The sequence below is a fragment of the Pelophylax lessonae genome (assembly GCF_965119305.1).
Source record: "Pelophylax lessonae genome assembly, chromosome: 13".
Classification (NCBI taxonomy): Eukaryota; Metazoa; Chordata; class Amphibia; order Anura; family Ranidae; genus Pelophylax; species Pelophylax lessonae.
The window spans coordinates 42283058-42309304 of NC_138780.1; the positions used below are offsets into that span (position 1 = coordinate 42283058).

At 47.2% G+C, this 26247-nt stretch overlaps 1 protein-coding gene across 1 annotated transcript in view; it reads left to right on the plus strand.

Annotated features, from left to right (window-relative positions):
• LOC309569153 (NACHT, LRR and PYD domains-containing protein 3-like) overlaps positions 1-26247 on the plus strand; it is a gene marked incomplete at both ends in the record, with an annotated part of 359259 nt that overhangs the window by 153479 nt on the left and 179533 nt on the right. The window contains one exon of the mRNA XM_082274914.1: positions 24150-24314. Within this exon, the coding sequence (XP_082131040.1) occupies positions 24150-24314 (165 nt within the window). The remainder of the gene's footprint in view (positions 1-24149; positions 24315-26247) is intronic.

Sequence of the window (26247 nt, forward strand, 5' to 3'; positions counted from 1 at the left end):
AGCATAAAACAAATTGTCCCAAAATGTTAAAAAAATCTTGATTTTTACATTTTTTTTGGGGAATTTCATATAAAAAATTTGAAAAATATTGTTATTTTTGCAAAATTGACGCTCTTTTTTTGTTTATAGCGCATGATCAAAAAATCGCACAGGTGATCAAATACCACCAAAAGAAAGCTCTGTTTGTGGGAAAAAAAAGACGTCAAATTCATTTAGGTACAGCATCGCACGACCGCGCAATTGTCCGTTAAAATCACGCAGTGCCCAATCGCAAAATAGGCCCTGGTCAGGAAGGGGGTAAAATCTTCCGGGGCTTAAGTGGTTAAATAAGATTTTTTTATCCACATTTCCCCCCCTGGAGTCCTGATGTATTACTTCCAAAACTGTGAATTTAAGTCCTCAAAATTATGTTTCAACCGTACGTGTCCTCCAATGGGTGTATTGATCTGTCCTGTATTTATGTAGGAGATGTGGTCAGAGATTCGTTTGTGCAAAAATCCGATTGTCTTTCCCACATAAAATGAGCCACAACTACATAGCATGATATATACCACATTTTTTGTTTGGCAGGTCATATCATGTTCATTAATGTAATGTATACGTCCCGATGGAAGTCTGAAAGATTGCCCTTCCAGAATCCAGGGGCAGAAACTACAATTTCCACACTTGAACATACCTTTAGGTGGTTGGACATCTTTCTGAGGTCTAGTGTAGTGACTATGTACCATACTGTCACGTAGGGATTTTGCCCTCCTGTATGTAACACTTGGGGATGGTCCCAAATATTTACAGAAAACTGAGTCATTTGTAAGAATACTCCAATTTTTTCTGAGTATCTCATAAATTTCAGTATGCTGTCCAGAATATGTAGTGATGAACCTAATTTTGTCATCGCTTTTTTTCTCTTTCTTATTAAAAAGGAGTTCATGACGTGTTTTATTAGTAGCTTTATTATATGCTTTGCGTAGTATAGACTTAGAGTATCCTCTCTGCATAAGTCGCATCCTAAGCTTATCTGATTCTTGTTTCAAACACTCATCTTCTGAACAGTTCCTCCTCAGACGGAGGTATTGTGAATATGGGATACTGTTTACTAAATTTCTAGGGTGGGCGCTGTCCGAGTGTAGTATTGTGTTCCCTGCCATGGGCTTCCTATATAGAGTGGTTCCCAAACTACCATCTCTCTGTATATACAGAGTGGTATCAAGGAAATCAATTTTTTCCTTGCTCCAGGACATCGTAAATTTGAGGTTATATCTGTTCATTTTTATCCTAGAGAAGAATTCTTGGAACAGATCAATATCTGCATCCCAAATAATGAGGACTAGGGATGATCGAACTTTTGAAAAGTTTGGTTCGGCCAGAACACCCGAACTTCCCAAAAGTTCGACCCGGATTTCAGAACCCCATTGAAATCAATGGGACACGAACTTCGGTAATCAAAAAACACAATTTTGAAGCCCTAAAACCCAACAAATGCCCCTAAAAAATGCCTAGGGTTCTGGGTCATGCCCCAGGAACTATTAATCACACAAAAAAAAGTTCTTAAAAATTGTCATTTTTGATAGAGAGCCAATTATTGAAAAAATTATTGAAAAAAAAAAAATGAGATTTCTTTGGATTTAGTGTCTGGGGGGGTCTAAAACGTGTACCTGTGAAGTTTCAGCTCTGTAGCATGTCCAGAACCAGAAAAAAAGGTAATTTGTATTAGAATTAATATAGAACAGGGATATGGCTCTACTATTTTCACACCTTGCCGGTTTTGTAGCAAGCGTTTTTTTGGGCATTTTTTGGGGGACTTTGGAGGCAGGCATAACGTCAGAACTTCTGTGTAGGGGTATATATATACACACACTTATATGTATACAGTGAGTACAATATATACCCAGGTCCCTTCCTGTATACAGTAAGTACAATATATACCCAGGTCCTGTCCTGTATACAGTGAGTACAATATATACCCAGGTCCTGTCCTGTATACAGTGAGTACAATATATACCCAGGTCCTGTCCTGTATACAGTGAGTACAATATATACCCAGGTCCTGTCCTGTATACAGTGAGTACAATATATCCAGGTCCTGTCCTGTATACAGTGAGTACAATATATCCAGGTCCTGTCCTGTATACAGCGAGTACAATATATACCCAGGTCCTGTCCTGTATACAGTGAGTACAATATATACCCAGGTCCTGTCCTGTATACAGTGAGTACAATATATACCCAGGTCCTGTCCTGTATACAGTGAGTACAATATATACCCAGGGTCCTGTCTTGTGTACAGTAAGCAGAATATATACAGTGAGCTGAATATATACCTGGGAACTCTCTTATCTACAGTCAGTGGAATATTTACCCAGGTCCTGTCCTGTATACAGTGAGTAGAATATATTCCTGGGCCCTCTCCAATGTAAACATTAAAATATTTCCTGTGTACAGTGAGTGGAATATACAACCAGGTCCTGTCGTGTATACAGTGAGTATCTCTATATGTACAGAATACATAAAATAAGTGGCTCAAAGTGAACAGCATGAAGTGGGTGGCTCACATACTTGCCAACTGTCCCTTTTTCCCTGGGACAGTCAGTCCCTGCAAATAGGAGCCTGTCCCAGGTAATTTATATTGTCCCTGGAAGCGCCTGTTAATCGGGCTGCCCGTAAATGTTACGCAGAAGTAGTGCAGCTGAATGGGAGAATTATTCCAACTCTGTAACTGTGGGTGCTCTGGCTGTGGGGTTTCTTCTCTTTTTTTGCTCTAATACGAGAAAACCGCGCCTCCTAATTGAATAACAGCGGCTAGCATTCAGTTACTAGTGAGTATAAAATCAATGGTGCATAAACACTCAGTGGTAGCAGACTCTGTTTGGGATCCATGATTGTTACCATGGTCTCTTTAGTATAAGCGCTGCATTTTATTCCACATCTCTTTTTTAATTGGTTGGTAGAACTAAGGGATGATGGGGGATTTGGGACTGCGTGGTTGGAATTTGGGTAGGGAGGTTGCTTTGGGCACAGGGTGGTCCGTGTTTTGTTTCTTCCACGCTGTTGGATATTGTGTGGTTTCTCCTTTGGGGGGTCACCGCCCTCCCCCCCAACAACCCCCCCCCCCCAACAACCACACACCTGTCTTATCCCAGGGGTGGGTTGGTCGAGGGACGTCTTGATGGAATGTGTGAGGTGGCATATACGTCCTTCGCTATGGCGGTGCATTGGGTCCTGCATTATGATCAGGGAGCCATGGAAGAAAACACTGGTAGTGTCTCTGCTATTTGGTTACTGCCTGGGTATCCTGGCAGTCTCCCTTTATATTTGGAGGACATGGCATGGTTCTGTTTTGTTCAGTTGTTTTTTTTTTAAATTTTCTTGATCACTGACTGCCCATGGGGAGTTCCCTTTCTTGTTCGGGGTTTAAAATGTTTTTGTTTCCTGCATTGGTGGTTGTCTGTTGTTGACACTACTTGGCTGATTTCTTGTGTACTGGCCCTGCTGATTCCACTGGTTGCATGGTGCTGTTGGCTACTGTTCGGTCCGTTGTTCCGCTGGTTCCTAAAGGGACTAGGGACCTTCCTTAGTGCTTAGCTTCTTAGGGATTCTGTCTGATGCTTTGGCGATGTAGGTAGTGCTTATGGATGATACACTGGTGGGTTGGAATTCAAGGTTGTGTTGGCTCAGCGGCATTGCAGTCAATTTTGGTTATTCTCTTATGCCTGCCCTGTCGTGCTTAGGGACAGGTTTTTCAATCATTGTTTTGAACTGGCTATTGAGGGTGCCTGGTCATGGTATTATGTTACCTGGGATGGTGGGGATTACGTTTGGGTCTGTGGGAATCTTTTCTCTAACCCTGTGCGTTAGTAGGTTGTTGCAGCTGGCGGATGCCATGTGTTGTTTTGTTATCCGCTTTGTGTCACCACTGGCTATACAGGTTGTGGTACGCATTCGGTGTCAGTGTAAGGCAGGTCATTGGCCGCCGCCATGGTGGGGTGGCTGGGTTTACTGAAAATGTGTGTTTTATTAGAGAAAGACAGTCTGTGTGGGGCCCGGGTGTGGGGGTCCAACACGAAGACTGTATTTCATAAAAATGGGAAGAGAGAGAAAAGAGGAAAGGGAATGGGAATAGGAAAGGAAAGAGAGGAAAGGGGGGGAGGGGAAAGGGGAAAAAAAAGGGGGAAGGGGAAAAGGTAGAGGGGAGGAAGGGAAGGGAATGGGAACAGGGGAGGAGGGGGAAACGGGAACGTGGTGGGGGACAAAAGAATGGGGGAAAAAGAAGAAGAAGAAAAGAAAAATGTGGAGGGCTAGTGGGATTTTTAAGCGGTACTGTAGCTAATTGTAAATACACAACATGAGTATAAAAAATACAAATTTTATTAATATCTTAAAATCAAGAGAAGCATTGTGTAGAAAACATGATGTTGAAATGCAGAGCAATACATCAATTCATACAGATATTGTCTTGTAGGCAAATACAATATACACATACAGAGACCGGTGATTCAGAAAGCACCGAGTGTCAACCCAACATGTTTCGCGGTCTAAATGATCCGCTTCTTCAGGGGTGTTTTTATTATGTAATAGGTTGATTTGCCTTGGAGTTCCTGTGTAACAGAAAATATACATTAAGAATAATGCAATAAGAATCAATGCGCAGGAGAATCGTTACCAGCCACATGCACCCCAAGTGTCTCGTGTCTCCATCAGCCCACACATGCACGGGTAGCCACCCAGTGAACGCCTCACCCACGGATGTGTGTTTTGTTTGTTTACTATGGTTCTCTGTACTATGGTTCTTTGGTTCTGTGGGGTTTTCCATTCCATTGTAACAGGTTCGTTTTCTCTGTGACAATTTGAGGATTATAGCGAACAGCGTGTCTGTGTCGTTTTCATATGGCGGTCCAGTCAGCTTCACCTTTGGGTTTGGCATTGTTGGCATTTTAATTCTTTATTTATGTAGTCCTTGTTACTGGTTGTACTAACTTCCGATTGCTGCTCTTTCTTGGTTTCCGGGTACAATTCTCGGTACCTGGTGTACCTGAGAGTTCCTTGGCCAAACTGGCGGTTTAGCCTTGCAGTGCAGTACTGCTTATGCTGCTATGTTCAGGAGCTGGCCACGTGGTCGTTACCTCTCCGGAGGTGGGAAGCAGATTTGGGTTCGGTTCATAGGTTGTGCAGGTTTGCAGGTCGGGCAGCGTGTTCTTGAAACAAGGGGTAAAACCGTTGTTGGTTCGTTATTGGGCAGTATGGTTCTGGGAGCTGCAAATTGGCAGATTTTTCTTTCCTTTCTTTCATTTGTTTCTGATGTTGGGTTGATGGGACAGAAAAATGTTTTTAATTTGCAGCAAAGCGGGACCGAGCACCGGTGGTTGTAAGCCTTTTTAGGCAAGGCCTGTGTCATTTTATTTATTTGTTCATTTCCTTGAATAAGCTAATAATCCCTGGTCGGTTCATCTTCTTAGGGAGGTATTTTCCTGAGGGCCTTGGTGTTGGCCTTTTAGCTTGCATGATTGGTGAGCTGGTTTGTTTTCATGATTATGGCATCCAGTTTCCAGGTGGTTACGTTCGGTGTCATCTTGGTCAGTGTGTTGGTTTCTGCATTTACATACTGACGAGTTGGGGTTGTGAGTGTAGTTGTTGGGTGAGTGCTCCTTCTGTCCACACGGTTTGGGCTGTTGCCTGCTCTTAGTAGTGGGATATGGCGCTCTCCTTCTTCATTAGGACGTTTGGTGCTGTCTCGATCACACTTTGTATGGTTTGGATGGTTTATTGATTTTTGGTTAGCGCACCTTTGGGTGTGTTTAAGGGCATCGGCGGCTGAGGGTGTCTTGAGGTTCTCCTGTGTTTGTTCGCCCTTTGCTTGTTTTCTTGTTTCACCTGATTATGTATCTGCCTTGTTTGGCTTGTGGGTCTTGTTTTACTGTTTGTCTCTCCTCTTCGTGCATCCCTGGGGTAATAAGTCTGGGTTCCCTAATGGTGCTTCCTACTGAAACTTTAGCGGGGGCACATAGTAGGGTGTGCTGGGTTTCAGTTGCCCGGGCGGCGACTGGGCATTCCCAGTTGGAGGATACACAGCAATTGATTGGGACGCCTGGCTTAGGTTGGGTTGGGTCATTGCCATGGTCCAGTGTTATCCTCGATTGGATTGGGGCACCTTGGTGTGGCAGGACACGCCGGGAGATGTTGTATGGGGTTTGGATCTCAGTACAAGCTTGTTTATTGCAGTAAATTTTGCCTTACGCCTTGCACTTGCTGTCCAGGGTTGACACTTGTTTGGTCTGAGATGGGCGTTGTTACTCACTGGTGTTTGGGCGGTCAATGGGGAGCCTGACCGTGGCTTAGGTTTAGGTCAATGTGAGGAGTCCCGGTTTGTGGTCTGGGCTGGAGGTTTTCTGGGTGGTTCAACATTGGGAGTTGGAAGTTAAATTGTGGGGGGTATTGATGTGGTAATGAGTTTTACTTGGATACTGTGGGTATTAGGCGGTGGTGTTGGTGTTCAGGCTGGTTTTTCAGAGAGCCCTGCAGGTTTGTGGGGCCACACAAACATAAGGTGTCATGTTTGTGCGGTGGTGGCGGGGTACAAGGTCCTGGTAGGTTAGTATGGTGCAAACTTATACTTGGTAGGGACCCGTCTGAGGTACGGCTCCCTGATGGTGCAAACTTATACTGAGGTACGGCTCCCAGTAGTTGGTATGTTGGTACCTGCGACTGGTTGTCTCCGAGCCGGTGCTGTGGTGGCTAGAGGCCTCATTAAGTCGGACGCAGGTACCTCCTTCTTTGATGCCTACCGGGACCTTGAGGCTCCAGTAAAAAACTGGGTTTAACGTGTTATTTACCTGTTATGTATACAGTTTGTTAATAAAAGGCTGCTATGGCCATTTAACTCCAACCTGTGGTCATGTGGTTATTTATAATGGAGGAGGAGAGTGATGGTCAGAGCAGAATGGAGACAAATCATCTTTAATCCCCTAGTCAAGCATCCGCCAGCAGGAAGTCTGATATAGAAGTACAAATAGTATAATATAATTCTATGCATAGAGCCCTACATTTAGTGACAAAATGTGTGATGAAACAAATGATAAATCTGCACCCTACAATGTTTCCAAATACCAAATGTAAAACATTTAGGCCCCATGCAGACAGGACGTCAAAAAAAAAAACAAGCTGCAGAGCCACTTCTAACGTCAGGAAAAAGCAGCTGTAAAAACTTGCTTTTAGCAGCTTTTTCCATTTGCGTTATTGTATGTTTGGCCACGTCACTTTTAGCAGCGTTTTTTCTGCCTCCATTCAAAATCAATGGTTTCCTATGGGAACCTATTGAATTGAATGGAAGGCGCATTGCAAGTCGGATTGGGATGATCCGACTTGCGGTGCAACTTGCGTTGTGAGAATCTTAAGGGGGAACCCCGCGCCAAAATGGGAAAAAATGGCGTGGGGATCCCCCCCAGGTTCCAAACCAGGCCCTTTGGGTCTGGTATGGATTTTGAGGGGAGCTCCATGCCGAAAAAACGGCGTGGGGTCCCTCCAAAATCCATACCTAACCCTTATCCGAGCATGCAGCCCGGCAGGCCAGGAAAGGGGAGGGGACGAGTGAGCGGCCCCACCCCCTGAACCATACCAGGCCACACGCCCTCAACATGCGGGGTTGGGTGCTTTAGGGCAGGGGGGCTCTGCACCCCCCTACCCCAAAGCACCTTGCCCCTATCTTGATGAGGACAAGGGCCTCTTACCGACAATCCTGGCCGGAGGTTGTGGGGGTCTGCGGGCTTCTCGGAATATAGAAGCCCCCTTTAACAAGGAAAGCCCCCCAGATCCCGGACCCCTCCCTATGTGAATGGGTATGGGGTACATTGTACCCCTACCAATTCACCCATAAAAAGCAGTGTATTACATAATAACAGAAGAAGTTTTGAAAAGTTTATTAAAAATCTTCATCCGGTCTTCTCGGCTCTGGTCTTCTCCCCTCTGCTCTTCTGGTCTTCTGCCCTCCACTCTTCTGCTCCTTTTGTCCTCCCCTCCGCTTTTCTCCCCTCCGCTATTCTTCTGGTCGTCTTCTTCCTCTGGTCCTCCTCCAACGCTGTTTCCGGTGATAATGCCGGTCTCCGGTCTATGCAGCTTATTATATAGCCATTAGGGGCGTGGCCTCCTGGTGACATCATCGAGAGACCCCCACCCCCTTATGTCACAGGTGACGTCATCTGTGACATAAGGGGGCAGGCTCTCCCGATGATGTCACCGTGAGGCCACTCCCCTAATGGCTATATAATAAGCTGCATAGACCAGAGACCGGCATGACCGGCATAATCACCGGAGACAGCGTCAGAGAAGGACCGGAGGAAGAAGAATAGCGGAGGGGAGAAGAGCGGAGGGGAGAAGACCACAGTGGAGAAGACCGGATGAAGGTTTTTAATAAGCTTTTCAAAATGTCTCCTGTCATTATTTACATACACTGCTTTTTATGGGTGAATGGGTAGAGGTACAATGTACCCCATACCCATTCACATAGGGAGGGGTCCGGGATCTGGGGGGCCCCCTTGTTTAAGGGGGCTTCCAGATTCTGAGAAGCTCCCTGCCCACAGACCCCCCACAACCACCAGCCAGGGTTGTCGGGAAGAGGCCCTTGTCCTCATCAACATGGGGGCAAAGTGCTTTGGGGTGGGGGGGTGCAGAGCCCCCCCTGCCCCAAAGCACCCAACCCCCCCATGTTGAGGGCGTGTGGCCTGGTATGGTTCAGGGGGGGTGGGGCCGCTCGCTCGTCCCCTCCCCTTTCCTGGCCTGCATGCTCAGATAAGGGTTTAGTATGGATTTTGGGGTGACCCCACGCCGTTTTTTTCGGCATGGGACTCCCCTCAAAATCCATACCAGACCCAAAGGGCCTGGTTTGGAACCTGGGGGGACCCCCACACCATTTTGGCATGGCGTTCCCCCTCAAGATTCTCACAACGCAAGTCGCACCGCAAGTCGGATCAACTTACGATGCGCCTTCCATTCAAATCAATAGGCTCCCATTGGGAACCATTGATTTTGAATGAAAAAAAAAAAAGTATAACGTGGCTTAACGCTGTTTAGGCAACGCTATTCAGCCTTTAGCAGTGTCATGTTTTTACAGCTTGACACTGCAGCTCCAGAATGCACTGGTCCTGTTTTTTTTTTTTTTTTGCAGCTATTAAACGCCTATGCCACTTGGAGCTCCTAAAAGAAGGCCTCATGCACACTGGACGTTTTTGAAGCTGCTGTTAGCAGCATCAGACGTTTTTTTTTTTTTTTGCAGCTGCAGAACGCCCATCCATGTTATTCTATGGCATCATGCACACATAGAGCTTTTAGGAGCTCCAAGTGGCATAGGCGTTTTACAGCTCCAAAAAAAACCCAGGAACTGTGCGTTCTGGAGCTGCAGCGTCAAGCTGTAAAAACGTCTGACGCTGCTAAAGGCTGAATAACGTTGCTTAACGTGCGTTAAGCCACGTTATACGTTTTTTTTCTTCCATTCAAAATCAATGGTTCCCTATGGAAGCCTATTGATTTGAATGGAAGTCGCACCGCAAGTCGGATCAGGATGATCCGACTTGCGACGTGACTTGCGTGAGAATCTTGAGGGGGAACTCCACGCCAAAATGGGGAAAAAAATGGCGTGGGGTTCCCCCCAGGTTCCAAACCAGGCCCTTCGGGTCTGGTATGGAATTTGAGGGTAGCCCCACGCCGAAAAAACGGTGTGGGGTCCCCCCCCAAAATCCATACCAGACCCTTATCCGAGCATGCAGGCCAGGAAAGGGGAGGGGATGAGCGAGCGGCCCCACCCCCCTGGACCATACCAGGCCACACGCCCTCAACATGGGGGGGTGTGGGTGCTTTGGGGCAGGGGGGGCTCTGCACCCCCCACCTCAAAGCACCTTGCCCCCATGTTGATGAGGACAAGGGCCTCATCCCCACAACCCTGGCCGGTGGTTGTGGGGGTCTGCGGGCAGGGGGCTCATCGGAATGTGGAAGCCCCCTTTAACAAGGGGGCCCCCCAGATCCCAGACCCCCTACCTATGTGAATGGGTGGGTATGGGGTACACTGTACCCCTACCCATTCACCACATAAAAGGCAGTGTATGTGATTAACGACAGAAGACGTTTTGGAAAGTTTATTAAAAATCTTCATCCGGTCTTCTCCCTCTCCGGTATTCTGCTCTTTTGCTATCCTCTCTTCTTGTCTTCTCCTCTCCGGTCTTCTGCTCTTTTGCTGTCCGCTCTTCTTGTCTTCTCCTCTCCGGTCTTCTGCTCTTTTGCTGTCGGCTCTTCTTCTTCCTCCGGTCCTCCTCCTCCGACGTCTCCAGTGATTATGCTGGTCTCCGGTCTCTGCAGCTTATTATATAGCCATTAGGGGTGTGGCCGCCAGATGATGTCATCTGGAGACCCCGCCCCCTTATGTCACAGTGCTGTGCAAAAATCAAAAAGATTCTAAAATGTGACGATACAAAAGAACAGCGCAAAATGGTTGTGATTGGCATAAAATATGGTGAATCAACAAAAACCATAAATGGACAAATATAAATATAAGTATATGAGACAGATATATCCTAAAACCTTGTGCAATGAATGTCAATAAAAAAACAGTATCATACACCCTGTGCGGTGAATACAAAAGTCCATAAAAATAATAATAATAACAGTCAATCAAAAAATAAAATCCCCTTCTCCTCAAGGAACAGGAAATGAACAAAGTACTTGAGGAGAAGGGGGTATTTAAACCCTTCCTAGTTGAGGCCGGAAATATATCTGTGATAATGCCTTGGAGGGCGAAACGCGTCAACACAATTTCGGGTCCTAAGCTTGCTGTGACGTCATTTCCGATAGCGGTGGAACGCACGCCGGGACCAGGGGAGCCCGCAGCACACCGCGATCTGAACGATCTCTTATATCAACTTAATGACTACACCAGCCTGCTTTTTATCATGCGAAATGTGAGTGATCCATTTTATGTTCTGAATAAACGTTTTCATTAGCAATATTACACTATTGTGAGCCTTTCCTTCCGCATATGGTCCCTATCCTGCTGAGTCTATTGGAGGTCCCTAGGTGGTTCTAATCAGCCCAAAGGATAATTGCCTGGATTCCTTACTGGACTAAGCCTGTGTGACCCTTACACAATATTGTCTAGGGGTCCATTTTGTCCGGTAAGTGTAATATCCTGGGGGAGAGGAAAAGTCACTATTTGTCACCACACCATGGCAGCATGATTTTGCACAGAATTTCCAGCACTTGAGCACCTTTTGTGGACTATCTTTCACTGGCTACTTGCTGAAGCACTTTGGATATTTATACATTTTGGATTTTATTCATTTTTTGATTGACTGTTATTATTATTATTGTTATGGACTTTTGTATTCACCGCACAGGGTGTATGATACTGTTTTTTTATTGACATTCATTGCACAAGATTTTAGGATATCTGTCTCATATACTTATATTTGTCCATTCATGGTTTTTGGTGATTCACCAGGGGAACAGTGTACCCCATATCCATTCACATAGGGAGGGGGTCCGGGATCTGGGGGGCCCCTTTGTTAAAGGGGGCTTCGAGATTCCGATGAGCCCCCTGCCCGCAGACCCCAACAACCACCGGCCAGGGTTGTGGGGATGAGGCCCTTGTCCTCATCAACATGGGGGCAAGGTGCTTTGAGGTGGGGGGTGCAGAGCCCCCCCCTGCCCCAAAGCACCCACACCCCCCCCATGTTGAGGGCGTGCGGCCTGGTATGGTCCAGGGGGGGTGGGGCCGCTCGCTCGTCCCCTCCCCTCCCCTTTCCTGGCCTGCCAGGCTGCATGCTCGGATAAGGGTCAGGTATGGATGTTGGGGGGGGCCCCACGCCGTTTTATCGGCGTGGGGCTACCCTCAAATTCCATACCAGACCCGAAGGGCCTGGCTTGGAACCTGGGGGGGAACCCAACGCTGTTTTTTTCCCCATTTTGGCGTGGAGTTCCCCCTCAAGATTCTCACAGCGCAAGTCGCGCCGCAAGTCGGATCACCCTGATCCGACTTGCGGTGCGACTTCCATTTAAATCAATAGGCTCCCATAGGGAACCATTGATTTTGAATGGAGGCAGAAAAAACGCTGCTAAAAGCAACGTGGCCAAACGTGCAATAACGCTAATGGAAAAAGCTACTGAAAGCACGTTTTTACAGCTGCTTTTTCCCGGCGTCAAAAAATAGCTTTGGAGCTCGTTTTTATGACGCCCTGTGTGCATGGAGCTGAATGGGTGTTCTGCAGCTGCAAAAAAAAAAAAGTTTGACACTCCTAACAGCAGCTGCAAAAACGCCCTGTGTGCATGGGGCCTAAATGTAGATGTGCGAACTACACCAATAGGGATCAAATCTAACAATGAAATTCACTACAAAAATCCACTTTCATACATGTGAGCAAGGACAGATCTCCTCCAACCTATTCACAGCTACTTCAATCTACAATCACCAGCCACTTTAGTAAGTACACCTGTTCAATTGCTTGGCTATACCAATTGCTAATTAGCCAATCACATGGTAGCAACTCAATGCATTTAGGCATCTAGACGTGGAGAAGACGACTTACTAAAGTTGAAACCGAGCATCAGAATGGGGAAGAAAGGGGATTTCAGTGACTTTGAACGTGGCATGGTTGTTGGTGGCAGACGGGCTGGTCTGAGTATTTCTGGGATTTTCACACACAACCATCTCTCAGATTTACAGAGAATGGTTGGAAAAGGGGAAAATATCCAGTGAGCGGCAACTGTGTGGGGGAAAATGCCTTGTTGATGTCAGGAGTATAGGCAGACTGGTTCCAGATGATAGAAAGTAAGCAGTAATTCAAATAACAACTCGTTACATCCAAGGTATGCAGAATACCATCACTGAATGCACAACCATCGAATCTTGAAGCAGATGGGCTGCAGCAGCAGAAGACCACACCAGGTGCCACTCCTGTCTGCTAACTGAAGCCCCGTACACACGCACAGATCGTCGTCATACAAACGTCGGCGGACGAAAGATCTGCCGATTGTACGCGTGTAAAGCCCCGTACACACGTACCGATGGTCGGCATACAAACGTCGGTGGACGAAGGATCTGCCGATTGTACGCGTGTTAGTATGGTGCCTCCGACAGATGTCTGCGCACAATCCGCGGACAAAAGTCTTTCTTGCAAACATGAAAATTTTTGTATGCCGACACCAGAACGGACGATTGTTCGCCTGTCAGTACACAATTCGGCCGACAGACCGCAGATTTGCAAGACTGGGCATGCTCAGAAAATAGAAAACACAGGGAAAGTTAACCATTACATGACATCACTTCTGCAGTCGGCGGACAAAATTCTTGTGCTGTCCTTGTGCTGTCTTTGCACTTTTCAGCAGACACCGACATCCCGGGGAGAAAAGAGGAACATTTGTATGCCGACCATCGGTACGTGTGTACGGGGCTTTAGTATGGTGCCTCCGACAGCTGTCTGCACACAATCCGCGGACAAGAGTCTTTCTTGCAAACATGAAAATTTTTGTCTGCAGACACCAGAACGGACGATTGTTCGCCTGTCAGTACAGAAATCAGCCGACAGACCGCAGATTTGCAAGACTGGGCATGCTCAGAAAATAAAAAACACAGGGAAAGTTAACCATTACATGACATCACTTCTGCAGTCAGCTGAAGTCTGCGGACAAAATTCGTGTGCTGTCCTTGTGCTGTCTTTGCACTTTTCAACAGACACCGACATCCCGGGGAGAAAAGACGAACATTTGTATGACGACGATCTGTGTGTGTGTACGGGGCTTAAGGCTACAATTCACACAGGATCACCAAAATTGGTCAATAGAAGATTGGAAAAACTTTGCCTGGTCTGGTGAGTCTCGATTTCAGCTGCAACATTCAGATGGTAGGGTCAGAATTTGGTGTAAACAACATGAAAGCATGGATCCATCCTGCCTTGTATCACCGGTTCAGGCTGGTGGTAGTGATGTAATGGTGAGGGGGTGGGATGGTTCAGGCTGGTGGTGGGGGTGTAATAGTGTGAGGGATATTTTCTTGGCACACTTTGGGCCCCTTAGTACCAATTGATCATGGTTTACACACCACGGCCTACCTGAGTATTGTTGCTGACCATGTCCATCCCTTTATGACTACAGTGTCCCCATCTTCTGATGGCTCCTTCCAGCAGGATAATGCACCATGTCACAAAGCTCCAATCAACTCACCACTGGTTTCTTCACCATGACAATGAGGTCCCTGTCCTCCAATGGCCTCCACACTCACCACATCTCATCCAATAGAGCACCTTTGGGATGTGGTGGAACGGGAGATTGGCATCATGGATGTGCAGCCAACAAATCTGCAGCAATTGCATGATGTTACCATGTCACTATGGAGCAAAATCTCTGAGGAATGTTTCCAACACCTTGTTGTATCTATGCCACAAAGAATGAAGGCAAAAGGGGGTCCAACCTGCTACTAGCAAGGTGTACCTAATAAAGTGGCCGGTGAGTGTATATAACATATAACGTGCAAAATACATAAACATGAAGAGCAACAAAGTTATCTCATAATATTGAAAACATCAAGAGAAAGTTCATACATGTGAAAAAGCAGATTTCCTACAACCCATTCACCACTACTTCCATCTCCAATCACCATACAGTGACTTGTGCAGTAACAGAAATAATAATTCCCAAAGATTCATCCAGATGGTTTATATAAATGCTGATCAGCTGCTACCTCTTTGGGGGCTGATCAGCATTGATTTAAACCATCTGGATGAATCTTTGGGAATTATTATTTCTGTTACTGCACAAGTCACTGTATGGTGATTGGAGATGGAAGTAATGGTGAATGGGTTGTAGGAAATCCACTTTTCAATTTTATGAACTTTCTCTTGATGTTTCCATTTTTTTAAAGATGTTTTTATGTATTTTTGTACATTATATGTATTGAAGTAGCTGTGAATAGGTCGCAGGAGATCTGCCCTTGCTCACATGTATGAAATATTTGTAGTAAATGTAATTGTTATATTTGATCAGTATTGGTGGAGTTAGCACATCTAGTATAATATGGAAGACTGCAGCACTAGTATATAACATTCAAACAATATAAATGTGAAAATATAACAATAAAAGTGAGACTCCCCAACACAAAACTCCCTATTCGTGTATATATAACAATGGTATGGTGAATATTTCACTGATAACTAATGAAGAGAATTTATAATCCGCATATATAAAATTAGTGCAGCAATATTAGTACGTATTAAAAAAAAAAAAAGGTCCAAATAAAGAACGGTAATAATAAAATCTTCTCCACACCATAAGATCAAATCCTCCACCGTGATGTTCAAAGGAAATCCCAAACTACAATGGTGTCCCTTTTAGTCAATGAAGTTTCCACAACATGAGTGAGACTTCTGTGACCATCAAAGTGAATTCCCACAACTAGAGTTGAGCGGACACCTGGATGTCCGTGTTCGACGGGTTCGGCCGAACTTGAAAAAAAAGTCTGGTTCCGTGTCCCGGACTTTTTCCGAACTTTGCCCGGACACCGAACCCCATTGAAGTCAATGGGGACCCGAACTTTCAGGCACTAAAATGGCTCTAAAACACCAATGGAAAGGGCTAGAGTGCTGCAAATGGCAGCAAAACGTAGTTAAGAGCATGGCAACTGCTCTGCAAACAAATGTGGATAGGGAAATAACTTAAAACAATAAAAAAAAAAAAAACAGAAAAATAAAACAATGTTCTTCATCTGTGAAGGACAAGGGCCATATGGAGTAGGAGGGAGGTTGAGGTGGTGGTGGATGTGGCAGTGTCATAGGCGTGCGCACAGGGTGTGCCGGGTGTGCCTGGGCACACCCTAATCACCTAGGGCACATTAGCATTATCGCTCTGTTTGCCAGTGAGGAGATGGGAAAGATCTCCCTCGGACCTGCTCTGCCATAAGAGAAGTGCCACACACTTCTATTTCACTTTGCCAGCAGGGAGAGTAATGTACCGGGGCCATATACATGTAGGCAAACACATGCATGTGTATTTAAATTTTGGGGTGCACACCCTAATGCAATAGGCTGCGCACACCTATGGGCGGTGTAGGTGGAAGCGGCGGTGGAGGAGGATGAGGTAGCCAACACTGCTTTGTTTCAGTCATTTTAAATGAGGGTACACCCCAAAAGAGTGAGACAGAGCAAAAATAGAACAATGGCTGGGTAAGGTCGGTATCCATCTCTATTCTGCACAAGGTACGGAAAAGTCCCGTGGGATCCATGCCTGGTTCATTTTAATGAACGTGAGCTTGTCCACATTGTCTCTGGACAGGCGGCTGCGCTTGTCTGTGATAACGCCCCCAGCCGTGCTAAATACCCGTTCAGATAATACACTGGCTGCAGGGCACGCCAGCACCTCCAAGGCGTAAAGGGCAAGCTCAGGCCATGTGCCCAATTTGGAGACCCAGAAGTTGAAGGGGGCAGACCCGTCATTCACTACATGTAGGCGTGTGCACACATACTGCTCCACCATGTTGGTAAAATGCTGCCTCCTGCTAAGACGTTCCATCTGAGCTGCTGGTGCTGCTGTTTGTTGTGGCGTGCTGACAAAGCTTTTCCACATTTCGGCCATGCTAACCCTGCCTTCTGAGGTGCTGGCGGTGCCCTGGTTGCGTTGGCGACCTCTTCCTCCTCCTCCTCCTCCTCTGCCTTGGCCTTGTGCTTCCACTGTGGCCCCGCTGTTAGGTGGGAATGCCAGCAGCATCGCGTCTACCAGCGTGGGCTTGTACTCGCGCATCTTGCGATCGCGCTCCAGTGAGTGAATTAAGGACGGTACATTGTCCTTGTAATGGGGATCCAGCAGCGTGGCCACCCAGTAATCAGCACAAGTTAGAATGTGGGCAACTCGGCGGTCGTTGTGGAGACACTGCAGCATGTAATCGCTCATGTGTGCCAGGCTGCCCAGAGGCAACGAAAGGCTGTCCTCTGTGGGAGGTGTATCGTCTGTGTCCTCTGTATCCCCCCAGCCACGCACCAGTGATGGCCATGAGCTGGCCTGGGTGCCACCCTGCTGTGAACATGGTTCCATCTCCTCCTCCTCCTCATCCTCCAGAACTGTGCCCCTGCTGGACAATTGTGTCCCTGGCGTTTGTGGGTGCAGGAACCCACCATCAGAGCCACTTGTGAATGACTGCCCTGAAAGCCTTGGAAATGTTACCTCTTCATCCTCCTCCTCCTCCTCCTCATCCTGTGCCACATCCTCTTCCATCATTGCCCGAATCGTTTTTTGAAGGAGGCATAGAAGTGGGATAGTTAAGCTGACAACGGCGTCATCGGCACTGGCCATGTTGGTGGAGTACTCAAAACAGCGCAACAAGGCAAACAGGTCTCGCATGGAGGCCCAGTTATTGGTGGTGAAGTGGTGCTGTTCCGCAGAGCGACTAACACGTGCGTGCTGCAGCTGAAACTCCACTATGGCCTGCTGCTGCTCGCACAGTCTTTCCAGCATGTGCAAGGTGGAGTTCCACCTTGTGGGCACGTCACATATGAGGCGGTGAGCGGGAAGGCCGAAGTTACGCTGCAGCCCTGACAGGCGAGCAGCAGCAGGGTGAGAACGCCGAAAGTGCGCACAGACGGCCCGCACTTTCTGCAGCAGCTCTGACATATCAGGGTAATTTTTAAGGAACCTCTGCACCACCAAATTCAGCACATGCGCCAGGCAAGGGATGTGCATCAAACCGGCTAGGCCCAGAGCTGCTATGAGATTTCACCCTTTATCGCACACCACCAGGCCGGGCTTGAGGCTCGCTGGCAGCAACCACTCATTTGTCTGCTGTTCCATGCTCCTCCACAATTCCTGCGCGGTGTGTGGTTTTTCCTCCAAACAGGCAAGTTTTAAAACTGCCTGCTGTCGTTTACCCCTGGCTGTGCTGAAGTTTGTGGTGAAGGTGTTACGCTGACCAGATGAGGAGGCGGTAGAGGATGAGGAAGCGGAGTAGGAGGAGTTAGGAACAGGAGGCAAACTGAAGCGCCCTGCAATCCTCGGTGGTGGAAGGACGTGCGCCAAATTGCTATCTGCCTCAGGCCCATCCGCCACTGCATTTACCCAGTGTGCCGTTAGGGAGATATAACGCCCCTGACCGTGCTTACTGGTCCACGTATCGGTAGTTAGGTGAACCTTGGCACAGATGGCGTTGCACAGTGCACACCTGATTTTTTTCCCCCACTTGGGTGTGCAGGGAAGGGATGGCTTGCCTGGAAAAGTAGTGGCGGCTAGGCACGACGTTCTGTGGGACAGCCACCGACGGAATGACAGCATTTCAAAGGCCAAGAATTTTGAAATGCTTGCATTCAGGGCCAGGGATCGCGGGTGGGTAGGGGGGTACTTCCTCTTCCTCTCAAGTGTTTGGGAGATGGAAAGCTGAACGCTTCCACGGGACATTGTGGAGATGGTTGGTGACCCAGGTGGTGGTGTTGCTGACAGATCCTCTGTTTGCGGGGTGGCAGGTGGCGGTATCACTACAGAGGTGGATGGAGAGGCCGATACTGCAGCAGAAGAGGAAGCAGGAGGAGCCAGAGACCTTTCTTGGTTTTGAAGGTGTCTACTCCACTGCAGCTCGTGCTTTGCACTTAGATGCCAGATCATGCAGGTTGTGCTCAGGTTGAGAAGTTTTATGCCTCGCTTCAGGCTCTGATTGCACAGGGTGCAAACCACTCATGTCCTGTCATCAGCACATTTTCTGAAGAACTTCCACGCTAGAGAACTCCTTTGAGTTGGCTTTGGTGCGCTCGTTCCCTTGCTGCGTTGGGCAGTAGCAGGCGTAGTGTCTAGGGCACGGCCACTCCGCTTCTGCACCCTGCTCCCTCTTCTGCTGTGCTGGTGGCTCTGTGCGACCACCGCCTCTTCCTCCAAACTACTCAGGTCACCTGCATGACCTTCATTCCATGTGGGGTCGAGGACCTCATCGTCCTCCACATCATCTTCTACCCAGTCTTCACCCCTGCCCTCCTTGTCGGTCTCCACAATTCTGAGTGCCATAGCAGTTGGCACCTGCGTTTCGTCATCATCGGAGACGTGCTGCGATAGTCCTTCCATGTACTCATCTTGAGAAATAAGTGGTTGGGCATCGCTGCACTCAATCTCTTCCACTTCTGGGGCAGGGCTAGGTGGATGGCCCTGGGAAACCCTGCTGACAGAGTCATCAAAAAGAAGAAGAGACTGCTGCATGACTTGGGGCTCAGACTGCTTGCCTGATTTGCAAGGGGGTGAGGTGAAAGACGGTTGGACATTGGCTGCAGGTGCCAACTCTGACCTTTCTGCAGTAGACTGGGTGGGAGACAATGTGAAGGAACTGGAGGCACTGTCAGCAACCCAATCCACTATCGCCTGTACTTCTTCTGGCCTCATCACTTCTAGAGGCGCATGATGCCCTACCAAATACTGCTGCAGGTTCTGTCGCCTACTCACACGTGAGGAAGGTGTTTCACTTGTGCGTGTAGCTGGCACAGATCGACCACGTCCTCTCCTTGCAACAGGAGCTCTACCAGCAGCACCATGACCCAGGCCACGGCCCCTATTTGACGGTCTCCTCATATTTCTGTAATTTATGATCTTGCCCTAAAAGGTGTTTATTGAATAGCGGAACAAAACAACAACAGTATCGCACGGGTGTATCTCACAGTCAAATATGCAAACTATGCCGCAATTTAATTTTTTTTACCCCAAAAGGGTGTATATTGAATAGTGGAATAGAAAAAAGGATAAAAAAACGGTGTATCTCACACGTAAAAACACAGACTAGGCCCCGATTACAATTTTTTGTGCTCTAAAGGGAGGATGAGGAAGAGGAGTAGGAGGAGTTCGGAACAGGAGGCAAACTGAAGTGCCCTGCAATCCTTGGCGGTGGAAGGAGATGCGCCAAACAAATTTAGAAGGTGTATCTCACACGTACCGATACAGACTATGCCGTAATTTAATTTTTTACACTCAAACAGGGTGTATATTGAATAGCGGAATAGAAAAAAATTTACAAAACGGTGTATCTCACACGGACAAACCCAGACTAGGCCCCGATTACAGTTTTTTGTACCCTAAAGGCAGGATGAGGAAGAGGAGTTCGGAACAGGAGGCAAACTGAAGCGCCCTGCAATCCTCGGCGGTGGAAGGAGATGCGCCAAACTAATTTAAGAAGGTGTATCTCACATGTACTGATACAGACTATGCCGTAATTTAATTTTTTACACTCAAACAGGGTGTATATTGAATAGCGGAATAGAAAAAATTTTACAAAACGGTGTATCTCACACGTACAAACACAGACTAGGCCCCGATTACAATTTTTTGTACCCTAAAGGCAGGATGAGGATGTGGAGTAGGAGGAGGTCCGAACAGGAGGCAAACTGAAGCACCCTGCAATCATCAGCAGTGGAAGATGCACCCCCAAAATTTGGAAGGTTTATCTCACACGTACCGATACAGACTATCCCGCATATTTAATTGTTTTTACCCCAAGGGTGTAGATTGAATAGCGGAATAGAAAATATGATATCAAAAGGTGTATGTATCTCACACGTACAGACCCAGACTAGGCCCCGCTTACTATTTTTTGTACCCCCAAAGGCAGGATTAGAAGTAGGAGGAGTTTGGAACAGGCAGGAGGCACACTGAAGCACCCTGCAATCCTCGGCGGTATGAGATGCGCCCCAAAAATTGGAAAGGTGTATCTCACACATACCGATACAGACTATCCCGCAATTTAATTGTTTTTACCCCAAAGTTGTAGATTGAATAGCGGAATAGAAAATATGATATCAAAAGGTGTATGTATCTCACACGTACAGACCCAGACTAGGCCCCGATTACTATTTTTTGTACCCCCAAAGGCAGGATGAGGAGTAGGAGGAGTTCGGAACAGGCAGGAGGCAAACTGAAGCACCCTGCAATCCTCGGCGGTATGAGATACGCCCCAAAAATTGGAAAGGTGTATCTCACACGTACCGATACAGACTATCCCGCAATTTAATTGTTTTTACCCCAAAGGTGTAGATTGAATAGCGGAATAGAAAATATGATATCAAAAGGTGTATGTATCTCACACGTACAGACCCAGACTAGGCCCCGATTACTATTTTTTGTACCCCCAAAGGCAGGATGAGGAGTAGGAGGAGTTCGGAACAGGCAGGAGGCACACTGAAGCACCCTGCAATCCTCGGCGGTATGAGATACGCCCCAAAAATTGGAAATGTGTATCTCACACGTACCGATACAGACTATCCCGCAATTTAATTGTTTTTACCCCAAGGGTGTAGATTGAATAGCGGAATAGAAAATATGATATAAAATTGGTGATTTTTCAATAGCACATGTGAACACAGCAGTGTCTTATATCAGTCCGCTCTGCTGCAGGCTATGAAGGAAAAAAAAAAGAAAATTCCCCTTTTTAAGTTTGTAATTTTTAAATAGATTAGTACAGACTATGCCCCAATTTAATTTTTTTAACCCAAAAGGGTGTATATTGAATAGTGGAATAGAAAAAAGTGTATAAATGTTAAAATCACTCAATAATAGCACATGTGAACACAGCAGTGTAGTATCACAGTCAGCAGCACTGAAGGAAAAACGCTGCACACAACTGACTGATAAAAAATATTTTTTTCTCCCTCCTCCTCAGCGGGCAAAAAGATTGTGTTCACACCACCCCACACACAGCAAAATCGATGTAGAACACTGACCCTGCCTATTCTCCAGCCTCGCCCTAAAATGATCGATAAGATCGGTCACTGGCATTGCAAACCCCCCACACAGCAAAATCGATGTAGAACATTGAACCTGCCTATTCTTATTCTCCAGCCTCGCCCTAAAATGCCCTAACAACTCGCCCTGCCTGCAGCACTCCGACCTGTCCCTGAATTATTTTCGGACACAATATAATTTTTGACTGTCTGTCCCTAATCAGCAGCCAGCACGTATGATGTGTGCTCTGTCCCTGTACTACAGCAGAATGACGCAGCGGCGCTCGGTCTCAAACTTATAAAGACTTGGTCACATGCTTCAGATGGCCAATCACAGCTACTAATACATTAGTAGGCATGGCTGGGATGGCTTAAGGCACACCAGTTAAACGCTTGTTGATTGGCTGTTGAAAGCCCGCCATTAAAAGCGCGCCATTACATACAAACCTGGAAATTAAATGACCGAACACGGATTTTAAACCCTTACATACAGTAAAGTTTTTGGGTCCGTGTTCGGGTAACAAAAATCCAATTATTCGGTACGAACACGAATAATACACTCCGTGTTCGCTCTACACTACCCACAACTGAATGGAAGACTTAGCAGAAGGTTGGAGGTGAAAGCCTAAAGGTCAGTGTGAGTGTGTATGGTACAATCCCCAAACAGGAATAATGAATGGATCACACCACCTCATCCACTTCTCATCTCACATTTACTAATTGGGATCCACAAAAAGAGAAATCTCTAATAGTGTAGATGGTAGATCGTGTTTTATAAAGTGATATAAATGATTCCAATAAAGAGAAATGAGTTCCATGTATGTACATAGTTGCCAACATTTAACTACCTCAATACTGGACACTTAAACCCCCTTCCTTCCCAGACCAATTTTCAGCTTTTAGCGCTGTTGCATTTTGAATGACAATTGCACGGTCATGCAACACTGTACCTAAACCAAATTTATGTCATTTTTTCCCCACAAATAGAGCCTTCTTTTGGTGGTATTTGATCACCACCAGGTTTTTTCTTTTTTGGTGCACGAATAAAAAAAGACCGAAAAGTTTGAAAAAAAAAACGTTTTTTTGTTTAGGTTATAAAATTTTGTAAATAGATACGTTTTTTCCTGCACTGATGAGCACTGATGACGCCGCACTGACAGGCACTGATGAGGAGACACTGATGGGGTGGCACTGATGGGATGGCACTGATATGCAGCACTGATGGGCACTGATAGGTAGCACTGATATGAAGCACTAATGGGCACTGATATGTGGCACTGATAGATAGCACTGATATGCAGCATTGGTGGGCACTGATAGGCAGCGCTGATGGGCACTGATAGGCAGCACTGATGGGGACTGATCGGCGGCACTTATGGGCACTGATAGGCGGCACTGATGGGCACTGATCGGCACTGATGGGGGGCACTGATGGGCACTGATAGGCAGCACTGGTGGGCAATAATGGGCACTGGTGGGCAGCACTGATAGATGGCATTGGTGGGCAGCACTGATAGGGGGGCACCACTGGCAGGCTCTCTGAGCCCTGTTTGCCATCCCTGGTTGCCATGGTGGGCATCCCTGGTGATCATGGGTGGGCATCCCTGGTGGCTCTAGTGGCACCCCCTCCACCCAGGGCTGCACTGGTAATCAATCATCTGATTACCAGCACAGACCCCCCCTGTGATCAGTGAGTAATTAGAAATACTCACTGATCCCCCCCGGCTGCAGCACCGATCCTCTCCTCTTCTCCTCACTGACAGGATCTGTCAGGAGGAGAAGAGATCAAAGCCGTTACAATGACTGTATTTACATTACATGACGGCTGTGATTGGATACAGCCGTCATGTGATCAGGAGGGCCAATCACAGGGCTCTCCTGCCGCATCTTGTTGCTCTGTGTCCTAGGGACACAGGCACATCGAGATCGCGCCGCTGCACGTGCCCGCGGCGGCGCGATCTCTCTCCTTCTGAAGGACGTTCCAGAACGTCCGATCAGAAGGACAAGACTCCCACCCGGCCGTATATGTACAATGGCCCGGGTGGGAGGTGGTTAAAAACCATTTCCAGGGACACTTTGCAGCACAGCTATCAACTACCACACCCACTTTCCTGAAGCTCCACCCACTCTGCATAATTAATCTTGCCTATTTATCAGATTATATGGTCTACTCAATATAGAGAATTATAGGAAATTAAAAAGGGAATTTCAAACTTAAGGCCACAGTAGCAGAGTTGGAATAATTCTCCCATTCATCTGCACTACTTCTGGGTAACATTTACGGCAGCCCGATTAACAGGCGCTTCCAGGGACAATATAAATTACCTGGGACAGGCTCCTATTTGCAGGGACTGTCCCAGGAAAAGGACAGTTGGCAAGTATGTATGTAGAGAATAGTTACATTCATTCCTGGGGGAGAAATTTATTTTCTTCTGGTAACATTCTTCTCTTCTACAGATTGTGCTCTAATCACCTGACAGACAGTTCCTGCCCCCACCTGGAATCTGGAATAAGAAATAATCAGACACTGAGGACACTGGACCTGTCTGGGAACAATCTGGAGGGTCCTCATTTCAGGGATGTGATGGAAGCTCTGACAACAAGCCGGATAGAGGAATTACAGTGAGTATAACAGGACTGACTGACAATAATATTCTGGGACAGTTTTATATCTAAACCACATAAATAATATAGAAATATGAGAATGTCATCAAAATCCATCTTTAGGCTCCATAAATATCCAATCCTGGACTGTTCTGTCCAAACTCCATAAATCAAATTATAATAATGGAGATATATTTCATCTCCTGTTTGTCTCTATATATCACCAATATCAGACACTTCTCTAAAGATGGATATAAAACAAAAATAAAAATGAAATATCTGCACTAAAAAACGTGAAAAACTTTGTGGAAAATGTAATGAATGAAAATCATCCGCCAGCAGGTAGTCTGATATAGAAGTACAAATAGTATAATATAATTCTATGCACAGAGCCCTACACTTAGTGACAAAATGTGTGATGAAACAAATGAGAAATCTGCACCCTACAATGTGTCCGAATACCAACACTTGCTGAAAATGTAAAACATTTAATGTAGATGTGATAACTCCACCAATAGGGATCAAATCTAACAATGAAATTCACTACAAAAATCCACTTTCATATATGTGAGTAAGGAAGCAAGGACAGACCTCCTCCAACCTATTCACAGCTACTTCAATCTACACTCACCGGCCACTTTATTAGGTACACCTGTTCCATACCTCCCAACAGTCCCGGATTCCGCGGGACCGTCCCGCAATTCTAAGGAAGTCCCGGGTCCCGCGTATCTGAGCTGAAGTCCCGGATTCCCAGCTCCTCACAGCTACGCCTCCCGCCTCCGATGAAGGACAGCTCCGCCCCCCACCTTCGGCTCCAGTTTCCTGCCTGTCGTGTCTGGTAAGCTATGTAGTAAGAGTGGACAGCTCATCACAGGATAGCTCCACCCCTCGCCTCCGGCTCCAGTAAACAGCTTCGTCCCCCGCCTCCAGCACGGGACAGCTCCACCCCCGTCTCCGGCACCATCACGTGATAGCTCTGCCCCCCTCCTCCAGCACGGGCCAGCTAAGCCCCGGCCTCCGGCTCCATCACAGGATAGCCCCGCCCACCCGCCTCCAACATAGGACAGCTCAGCCCCCCGACTCCGGCTCCAGGGAACAACTTTGCCCCCCGCCTCCAGATCCAGCAAAGGACAGCTCCACCCTCTGGCTCCAGTGAAGGAGAACTCTGTACCCCACCACCAGTTCCTGCATCATGCCTGTCAGCGGCTCCTACTTGGTAAGAAGAGCCATGTAGTAGCTTGGCACACTGACAAGGAAGTGGAGTGAGGGGGGACTCAGTGACAAGGGGGAGCACAATGACAGGAGGCTACACAGAAGAGGGGGGGCACAGTGGCAGGGGGGACAGAAATGGAGATTGGGGACTTGTGCTTAAAGAAGGAGGAGAGAGATTGGGTTGGAAGGGGGAATGGAGGAAATGAGGATCGGTGCTGGGCAATGGCGGCTGGTGCACAGGGGCGCTGCCCCCCCTATCCATGAGTCAGGCCCCCTAATCTACATGCGCGGCGTTGGACGCATGGAGTTCAATGGGTTTTTTTTTTTCTGAAGCACCTGATTAGAGCCAGAGGCTCTAATAGGCTTTAGGAAAGGGTGGGTCCGGGGCACAGAGCACTGCGCCCTAGCCCACCCATTTGTGTGACAATAGCGAATGAAAAGTTGCTATTGTCACACGGATCCTCTTCCTGGCCAATCAAGAAGCGGGTCCGAGACCCGTTTCCTGATTGGCCGAAAGGCGAACCCATTGCATTGGCCAAGGAGGAGGTGGGAGGACGAGGCGGGTGGACTCGAGGAGACGCAGGGAGACGCGGGGGACTGAAGAGAAGCCACCGCTGCAAATCAGGTAAGTGCATTGGTCACTCTGCATTGAAGGGGGCACAATGGTTTCTCTGCATTGAAAGGGGCACGCTGGTCATTCTGCATTGAAGGGGGCACACTGGTCTCTCTGCATTGAAGG